The 10324-nt window shown below is 38.1% G+C and overlaps 2 protein-coding genes across 2 annotated transcripts; one reads left to right on the forward strand and one right to left on the reverse strand.

Annotated features, from left to right (window-relative positions):
* Nucleotides 1-2144: 2144 nt before the first annotated feature.
* LOC132176204 (nuclear intron maturase 2, mitochondrial) lies at nucleotides 2145-4891 on the forward strand. The gene has a single exon (XM_059588341.1). It carries the CDS (start codon nucleotides 2352-2354, stop codon nucleotides 4551-4553), a length of 2202 nt encoding a protein of 733 aa, XP_059444324.1. The 5' UTR covers nucleotides 2145-2351; the 3' UTR covers nucleotides 4554-4891.
* Nucleotides 4892-6529: 1638 nt separating this feature from the next.
* LOC132176194 (uncharacterized) lies at nucleotides 6530-9906 on the reverse strand. Its single transcript, XM_059588331.1, has 8 exons — nucleotides 9567-9906; nucleotides 9286-9432; nucleotides 8278-8702; nucleotides 7898-8164; nucleotides 7155-7458; nucleotides 6937-7064; nucleotides 6790-6840; nucleotides 6530-6629 (listed from the first exon to the last, which is right to left on the reverse strand). The coding sequence occupies exons 1-7, from the start codon at nucleotides 9648-9650 to the stop codon at nucleotides 6828-6830; spliced, it is 1368 nt and encodes a 455-aa protein (XP_059444314.1). The 5' UTR covers nucleotides 9651-9906; the 3' UTR covers nucleotides 6530-6629; nucleotides 6790-6827.
* Between the last annotated feature and the right edge of the window lie 418 nt (nucleotides 9907-10324).

A 10324-nucleotide genomic window follows, 5' to 3' on the forward strand; every position in this document is an offset into this window, starting at 1 on the left:
GAAATTCAAAATTACCGCCTTGGCTGTCCGAGACGAGGCTCGGAGGATTATTGGTCGTCTCGAAGTTCCTCCCAAAGAGCAGGTCTAGGGGGTAGACCCATTCCATCTAGACATGAAATTTTCATGGTTTTGCAAAACATCGAAATTGGGGGGTAACTGTTGGGTCATGGATCAGCCCATTTAATATTCAATAACCTTCAGGCCCAGTTTGAGAAAGCCCAAGACCTGGACACGAGACTCATGAATCCGAGACCTACGTCCGAGGCCCAGTAAGCTGAGTCTCTCGCATCCGAGGCTATTAACGCAGAGACCATGAAGTCCGAGATTAACTCAGGACATGTAAATCTCGGCTTAAGGGATAACTCAGGTGTCCTAAAAGCTATTGTTGTTGGTAAATAAATAATCTTGTTGTTTACTAAGGCACCAAACCAATCTACAATTCAAATCCTCTATATATCAATAAAGATACGCCAGCAACCAAGTCTCACTCGGTCCCCTGATCTCGAGCCACTAAAATCGCGGAATAACTAACAAACATAATCTGTCATTCAAATGTTTGTTCAGCTAATATCAAGGGATAAGATTCCTGAATATGTGGGAAATCAAATTCTCTCCCTGCCTATAAATACAAGTCATATTATTGAAGCAAAGGTAATCACAACTCTCATTATCTAAACTTCGTAGTTGTTGACAATATCCTTTTTCTTTCTCATCCTGACTTAGGCATCGGAGTGTTCCCGCCGGCTCACCCCCGGTCACTTCAATCCTTCTTTCTTCTTTGTTGTGCAGTCAAATAGTTCATTCGTGTGTTGGTCAACTCAAGCTCGGCAGGCGTGCCACGTCATCATTTGAAAAACTATGCATCAACAACCTTCATCCCAAAGATCGCTCATGAAAGTAGATCTAAGGAGAAGTCAAATACTTATTAAAAAAGCAACAAAAACACAATAAAAAAACCAGTAAACAACTACAACAACCGAGGCGAGGGAGGGGAAAAGCCCAACCAATTTCAGGGAGGTGAAGAGCGGCGCAGCACGGTGGAAGGCGAACGGAGGCAGGGCAGTATAAGCAAATGGATGGCCGGAGAAACTTGATTGGTTGGAAAAACCAAAAAAATAAACTGAAAGAAGAAAGGAGAAAAAAAAAAACAAAAAAAAAACAAGAAGGGGAGGGGGAGGAAAGAAGAGGAGAGTAGGGGGGAGGAGAAAGGAGGAGGGAGCTGTTTGGTTTTTTCTCTCTAGAGAGAAAACTTAGGGCCAACTAACAAATTGATTTAGTTGGGTTGAATATTATAAGTGACATAACTACTATTAATTTGAAAAATGCTAAGAACTACATTTTGATCTCACAAGTATTTCAACTTATTGATATGATAGTGTTTAGGGCTGTAATCGAGCCGAGCTTTAAGATTTTAAGACTAGCTCGTTTACGAAGATGCTTATTCAAGTTGAGCTCGAATTCGAGCCGAACTATGAAATGTGTGTTCAAGCTCGGCTCGTTTAAAATTCGGGTGAGTTCGAGCTTAAGCTCGAGTTCGTTAAGAATGCTATTCGAGCTGAGCCGGGCTCAACTCGAGCTCAAGCTAAGCTATTAAATTATTTAATGTATGATCCGAGCAAAGTTCAAGCCCAAACTTTATAACAACCTCTAGACATTTATCTATAGTATAAATATAAATATTAAGTAATTTATATTGCATATATTACTTAGTTACTAATATACATACTTAAATTTATATAACTAATTTTACTTAAAGCTTAAACCGGTCGAGCTTTAAACGAGCTGAGCTCGTAAGCCCCTATTGAGTTTTTTCGAGTGAGTCAGGTATGTATCATTTACTAATTGAGTTGGTTTCTACAGTAATGAGCGAGTTTATACAGTATCGAGCTTGAACTCGAGTTGAGTTAAAACGAGCGGATTGTTGAATGGACTTGTTTATTTATAGCCCTAATAGTGTAAATCAATTTTTAGATTCGCTTGGATTAAAAAGAAAAGAAAAATCAAAAAACTTATTCGCAAAGTGAAATACTTGTGAAATAAAATCGTAGTTTTTAACGCCAGTCTTATTATTATTATTTAAAAAAACACAAATTATATAAGGAGTTTATTATTTAAAATAGAAAAATCGCACAAAAGCACAGAAGCCAACTTACTTCAGGGTTTTAGCAGAAGGGGTTTGCCGAGCTCTTCCACTTCAAAGTCTCAAGCTCCTCCGGCGATTCTCAACCTCCTCAAGATTCAAGAAGACCACCAAGTAAGCTCTCAAACCCCTTTTACTCTCTCCACTGAATTTCCATTTTCACTCTTGAGAAAAAAAAATGACATAACCCCACCGAAGAAACCAACCCCAGATGCGTCGGACCATTTTTTCCATCTTCACTCACCGTATTCTCGCAAATTCCAACTCTACACGCACCACCTCCACCTTCCTTTACTCCAATCCCTTAAACCGTGAACCCAATGGAGGGTTCGCCTTCTTTCGCCAATTTTCGTTCACTCGGCGCCCACCCGAACCCGACCCCAACGACCCGTCCACCCTAATGAAGGAAGATGGCGTCTCGGTTTGTTGCCAAATGTGGTTAGAGAATTTCCGTGAACCCGATAGGACAGTGACCAATTTGAGCTCGTATTTACGCCGATTCGAGTTGTGGGTATTGGCGTACCAGAAGGTTTCCGCTGATGAGACCGGGGCGTATGTGCCCCGGAGCACGATTGAAAGGTCGGCCCTTGAGGACCTTTTGGCACTGCGAAATGCGGTGCTTGATAATAGGTTTAGGTGGGGGGCTCGGTTGGATTTCTTTTTAAAATCGCCCAAGGATAAGACCGATTATGGGTCGTTGTCGAAGAGGAAGATTAAGGCGATTTTGACGACCTCACAACCGGCTCCATTTCAGGACAAGATAGTTCAGGAGGTGTTGTTTATGATTTTGGAGCCGGTTTATGAGGCTAGGTTCTCGCAAAAGTCGTTTGCTTTTAGGCCAGGGAGGAATGCACATACCGTGTTGAGGGTGATCAGGAGCAGTTTCGCGGGATATTTGTGGTATATAAAGGGTGATTTGAGTACGATTTTGGATGGGATGAAGGTGGGTTTTGTGATAAATGCTTTGATGAGGGATGTGAGGGATAAGAAGGTGATTGATTTGGTGAAATCGGCGCTGGTTACGCCAGTGATCACTACCAAGGTTGGTGATGAAGGGGTGAAGAAGAAAAAGACGAAGAGGAAGTATCAGAAGAAGAGGGTGTTAGCGGAGGATGAGCCGAAGCCGGACCCATATTGGTTAGAGACGTTTTTTGGGTTTGCCCCTGAGGAGGGAGAGAAGACTCCTTCTTGGGGGCATTGTGGGATTCTAAGTCCTCTCTTGGCAAACATTTGTCTAGATGAATTAGACCGCTGGATGGAAGGGAAGAGTAAGGAGTTTTATCGTCCTTCAAAGAGTGATGTCATATGGAATAGCCCGGAGGGGGAAGCAGAACATGGGAACACGTCTTGGCCGGAATTTGTGCCAACAAGTGGGCCAGATAAGACACGGAAAATGGATTTTATCCGATATGGTGGCCACATTCTGATTGGTGTTCGGGGACCTAGAGCGGATGTAGCAACATTGAGAAAGCAGTTAATTGAGTTTGTTGATCAAAAGTATATGCTCAAGCTTGACAATGAGAGCCTTCCTATTGAACACATAACTAAGGGTATAATGTTTCTTGACCATGTCTTGTGTCGAAGAGTAGTGTACCCTACTCTACGTTACACTGCTACTGGTGGGAAGATCATTAGCGAGAAGGGTGTGGGAACCCTTTTGTCGGTCACAGCAAGCTTGAAACAATGCATTAAGCAGTTCAGGAAGTTGAACTTTCTGAAAGGGGATAGGGATCCAGACCCACAACCTTGTTTCAGAATGTTTCATGCCACTCAAGCTCACACAAATGCACAAATGAACAAGTTTTTGTCAACAATGGTTGAGTGGTATAGGTATGCCGACAACAGGAAGAAAATCGTGAACTTTTGCTCTTACATCATAAGAGGTTCCCTTGCAAAGCTATATGCTGCAAAGTACAAGCTCCGCTCACGAGCGAAGGTGTACAAGATTGGTGCTCGAAATCTGGGCCGTCCTTTGAAGGAGAAGAAAGGGCAGTCACCTGAGTATCATAATTTGCTGAGGATGGGTCTCGCTGAGTCAATTGATGGGCTTCAATATACCAGGATGTCTCTTGTACCTGAGACTGATTACACCCCTTTTCCAAGTAATTGGAAACCCAATCATGAGAAGGCGTTGCTTGAATATATAAGGCTTGAGGATCCAAAAACTTTGGAGGGGCAAAAGAGTTGCATTAGGGAGCAAGGTCTGGTTTCACCTCAGGATTACATTTCCATGCTTGTTTGGAACTATAAAAGGAATGCTATCATGATGGATCAGCTTTCCCTGCTAAAAAGTGCCAGTAGTAATGCAGGAAAAGACCAACAATTGCCGCTGGGTTCAAACCAGGAGGACCATGATCACTTAACCAAAGAAATGGAAGAAAACGATGAAGGGATTCATGCAGCACAAATGTAAGGTTTACGTCTTATACACTGTGCTTGGAAAGTGTACTTCATATAACAGTATAACTGTGCTTTGTACTGGTTACGGAAAGCAAAGCAGTTGATTTCAAAAGCAAAAGAGAAAGAACACAAATGTGAATTTCATGTCACAGATATGTAAGTTATGTTTTTGCTTTGTGGTTGAAAAGTGAAATTTTCTGTGAAAATGTTTTGTACTGGTTAGAGGAAGCAAAAATATGCTTGCTACTGCAATTTTCAAGTGAACAACCTTAGCATTGAGGAATCAACAGAGAAGCTTGTATAACTTCAATTTTTTTATTAATTTACAAATCAAAAGATTTCATTACATCAGCTGCAACTTCTAGTTGTTTGACAAATTTGGTTCACATCTCTGCTTGGGTCTTTCAGTTTCGGTTAATGATTATTTTTCGTTTTACATTCCTATAGAAAATGAGGATCTTTGTGTAGATAAACTTTTGAGTATGAGAGATTAGTTTAGTCCTTCAAGTTTCTGCATCTTGTCTGCTCCTGATTTCTATAAATGGTTGCTTTATGTTGCTTAAAGCCCATCAGAAGTCTAGGCAACCAGCACTGGTGTCATGTTTATTGCCAGTTTCTTTTGTAGTCCTATCAGCATATGAGAGTTCTCAAAGGGTTATTAAAGCAGTAATGAGCGACCCTTATCTTGAGAAGTAACACTAGAAATGACATTTTTATCCCACAACGTTGACATGGCAGTCCAAACCAATCATTGAAGCAATCCTTGTTAAAAAAATAAATTCAAAGGTTGGTTGGTTGGTTGGTTTTGACTGTGAGATGGTAGAACCTACATTCATGCTTTTATTTTTTTCCAGTTATTGTTGTTTTTAAGAAACTTATGTGCTGTACTCTTATTTTGCCGCAAAATTCTGGGAAGCCCCTAAAGAGTGGCTTAGATGGTAACGGGGTAGAGTGAGGTGGGGAGGGATAGATTTTAGGTTCAGAACTTAAAAATATTTAAAAATAAAAAAAGAAGACTGTTAACTTAAGGTATCATTCAACAGTGTTCATGTAGAACCTATGGTGATAATAAGTGCAGTATCTTTGATTCCTATTTGCTGCTGCTCCAATATAATTGCATGCAGTGCCTTGCCTATTTGTGTCTGCATAATGGATTAGTATGTCGGACTATTTAAGATTGAAAGTAGAGAGCATCTCTTCTTTGAATGCAGTTTTTGTTATTGTATCTGGAAGTTCTTTATGGATAGATGCAGTATGAATATTATTTCTGTGAAATGGGATGAGATTATTTAGGTGGGAATCAGTCTTTGGGGGAATAAAAATCTGAAAGGTCTTCTATGCCGATTGGTGTTAGAATCTGTTGTCTATCATCTTTGGCGCACTAGGAATGAAATTAAGCATTCTGGACATCCATTTACTGAAGATCAGCTGCTGAAGAGAATTCTTTGGGAAGTAAGAGCTAGGATAATTGGAAAGGGTAACTTTCCTAAGACTAGAGAGAATCTTCTCCTAGTGTCTTTATGGACTCTACCTGCAGATTTGTTGATATAAAATGTTTTCTGCAGGATGTGATTTTGTGGTGTTTTATTGTTTAGTTTTGTTTCTGTAAGGCCTACTCTGGTTTGGGAGTTGTGGCTAGTTGGTTTTTTTTGCAGGATTTGTCTTTGCTTAGTTTAGGTGGATAGGTCTCTGTGAGGCTTTGGTTTTGCTCTCGGCAGGGCTTGTAAATTGGTGCTACCTGGTGTTTTGGCTTTGAGCTTTAATGAAGTTTGCTTATTCATCAAAAAACAATAGCTAAAACGTTAGTCCCACATTGAAAAGATGCATGAATTATCTACATATTAAGTTGGTGGATTATAAAAGTGCTAATTAATGAGTGCAAAATCTCATATTGATTCTTTAATTGATTAGTCCTTTTTACAGGTGATAATACATATATATATATATATATATACAAAAGCCAGCAAAACGAACGTAAAAGCACATGAATACAGCTTCAAAAGTAGTTTCTGTACATATACATCCAGATCGAAGTAGTCACCTCTTCCATATATACCATATATAGCTAGAAAATCAACACATCGATCACCTGCAGATTTACTACTATCAGGATCACATGAGAAAGAACTAGTGGAAAAAAATACATTTTATTTCCCTAAAGTTTTACCAACTTTGTCACTTTTGCTTCCAATGTTTAAAAATTAGTAATGTGAAAGTAGTTGTACGTATATTAACATTCAACAACAAACCTGTCTCATATCCATTTGTGAGAAAATTCCCAATGGTTTCACTTGAGAACCCTGCAAAAGATCATGAATTAATGCAAGTTATCCACTTGATTAATTGGTTGACAAGCCAGAAGAAATAAATTGAGTTTGATAATTAATGTCACATACGCATCATGTACAACCATAAGATGGCCATGTTCAACAAGAACTTGATGTAAGATGGGCATGAAATCAGGCCAGTATCCATTAAGCTCTTCCTCAACATCTTTGGCACTCAATTTCTGATCACTCCCCACCTATTTATATATATCACCAGAAAACAAAAAAATAAATAAATAAACAAAACCATAAAGCCAAAACATAAATTCTTTAATTAACGAACTTACATTTCGATTAAAATTGTCCTTAAGGTGAGCCACGACATTTCTGCCAAACCTCATAAAAGATATCGGAGACTGGTTATACTGAAAGTTTTTCCTTTGTTTTCTTGGCAAGCCCTTATACTTAAGTACCACACGAAATGTCCTAACCTTGTGCTTCCATTTATGTCCATGGAGCTCACTTTTATTCAATGCCAAGGCAAAGGACTTTTTGGCATTACCAAAATACAAGAACATATGAGCAGTCACCCTATAGCACAATCTTTGTAAAGGGGATAGAAAAATTGGGTGATTCTCGATATTCAGCAACCTGGACCAGGATTTTGAGAAGTTAATTAAAAACAAGCTATTTTGTAAGGCTATGGTTCGTGTCCTATGTATAAAAGATGCAAGCGGAAAGTGTCACATGTCTCCCATTATTGATGATGTGATACTCCTAGCTTGCGTTTTGTGTGTTAAGGACACAGGACACGAGACGTAGGCCTTATTCATTTTGCAATATACATGCATACATACATATAATTCACGTACAGGCTAGGTTTTGCTTTTGAAATATAAGTATCACATGAAAGGCTCTAGTTCGTGTCCTGTGTCTGTATATAAAGGATGCAAGCGAAAAGTGTCATGTGTCTCCAATTACTGATCATGTGATACTCCTAGCTTGCGTTTTGTGTGATAAGGACACAGGACACGAGACGTAGGCCTTACTCATTTTGCAATATACATATACATACATATAATTCACGTACCGGCTAGGTTTTGCTTTTGAAATATACTGGAGAAACAACTGGAGCTCTGTTGGAATGGTTTGTTGTTTGGTTTCAAAGCAACGCTCAACAATTGAAGACAGGTCCGAATAATCCCGACAACCACCTAGATTTTTCTTTGGGACAGCATTTGCCATTCCTGTAATCTTGGCCCGACCATTCACAATCACAACATTTAACAGTACACTTAAATTGCCATGACATCTTTTTTTTACATGATGAAGATAATCAATGCCCCTCAAAACATCCCTATAACCACATATATAGTTTAAATTAGATGAAGAAGGTTAATTAAAAATCTAAAATTAATTAATCTGGTTTTGAAGAAGCTAGACAAAGAATTCAAATGTAGTTTAGTTTACCTAAGAATTTGAAGAAACTCTGGATTCAGATTTCTGCCTTGATGATCCAAGAGAGCATTCTCTTGCAACCACTGTTGGAAATTTTGATCGTAGTGCTCCATTACATAGCAAACATGGGTGCAGTTGGGATTGAAATGGTAAAGATTCTTCAATACAAACTCATTGGAGCATGCAATTGCCAAATTGTGTGATTCTCTACTCGCTGAATCATCCCGTGGAGCAACCTTATATATGATATTGCCTATGTTCTCTACATTTACTTGATAAACCCCATCATAGATTCGTTTCAGCACATCATGTTTCAGCTTTTGAACCATGAAACCAGAGGTTGCTTCATTTATGGTATGACAATGACAATGACAATGAGAATGAGAATGGCGTGGCCTAGGGCCCAAAATTTCCCTCATGCCAGAATTGATCTGAACCTGCGATTTTAGTCTTTGTAATATGCACATAAGATGGATTAATGAAGTGATTAATATTGTTAACTTGATATTAATGCCTTATATTAATTAAGTGTTTGTAGCTTCCGTTTAAACAAGATTGGCCAGAGTTTTGGAGTTACTGTGGTAGGAATCAAACAAGTCATTAATTTGTTGGGGGTACAAATCAAGTTTTTACAACAAAGATAATTTTGTAAGTATAAACTGATTGTAATTTAATCTTCTGTAGTAAAAAAAATTTCTAGGTTTGACTGTCTTGTACTTTTGAAGAGTTGTTCAAAAGATTTCTATTTCATCACCAAAATTCTTGTGTTTGTTTGATTTTATGCTTGGATTAATTTTGGTGATATTTTAAATTAATTGTTTTTTTTTTAATGCAAATTAATTGTGACAATTAAGGAAACACTTATTCACTCATTGAGACAATTAAGGAAATTGGTGTAATTACTTAAGGTCAATATTGGGAGAATTTCAAAGTTGGATTAATTACATACGATTAAATGATCGCCTAATCACATATTGAAAGTGAAATCTGATTGTATATATCAAATTGCTGAATAATTACCTGCACACTCGCAAATCCATGATATAATCGATGCCTCAAATGAAGAAAAGTATGCTCCTGTGAGTGGAGAACAAGAACCACCAAAAGCACAATTAAAATGGCAACCGCACAAAAATCAAGTATCCCATGGAGAATCTCATCTAGAACCTGCATTTGATATCAACCCATAAATATTAATCATAATTAGTTCATTATTATAAAAACATGACCATAATTCATACACATTCATATATATATATATATATATATAGGGATCTGGATATATATAGATATGTACGTACATCACTATCAATGCAGACATAAATGAAAGCAAAGATCACTGTGAGAGCAACCAGAACATTTACTGCCTCCCCACTTCTTGGCATTTTCTCAACCTTTTTCAGGTTCGAGAAAATCCTCTCAGCTCCAAGAAAATTTCTGCAGTTAATTAAAACCCAAAAGCCAAAACCAGAAAAGAATTGCTCGCTCCTTGTTTATGAAAGCGGTGCTTGACCTGCTAGAGCTGCTATTATATACATTCAATGAAGTCAATTGGGCAGTGTCTCCTTTTAGCCGCCAACGGGGTCCACACTCACCCACTGCCATGAGAACATAGAATGAAGTAATAAACTACAACAAAAGGCCAAAATCCTCATCGATTAATGTACTCACCATGTCGGACGATTTTGATTTTTTTTAAAAAAAGTTGAAGCTCCTAAAGAAGCTATGATGTGCTAACCCTCTTCCCTAAATGCCTTCCATTCTATTGGATAAAGAAGGAATCCTATCATATCCTTCACAAGCCCATAGATGTACGTTAAAGGTAAAAAGAATGAAGGAAAAGTAAAACCAGCTAAAAAGAATGAAGGAAAAGCAAAACCAGATAACATATAACTCTATCTCATGCATGTTAATCATTCTTATATTCCTGGTATGTTTTATCTCGTTGTTTCATTATTTAAATTAGCCTTTATTAATTCAAGGATACCATATTGCTTGTATGTACTAATAATTAATAATAGGCAAGTATAGTATTAACAACAACTCATATTGCTTGTAT

This window comes from Corylus avellana, chromosome ca3 (assembly GCF_901000735.1).
Source record: "Corylus avellana chromosome ca3, CavTom2PMs-1.0".
NCBI classification, from domain to species: domain Eukaryota; kingdom Viridiplantae; phylum Streptophyta; class Magnoliopsida; order Fagales; family Betulaceae; genus Corylus; species Corylus avellana.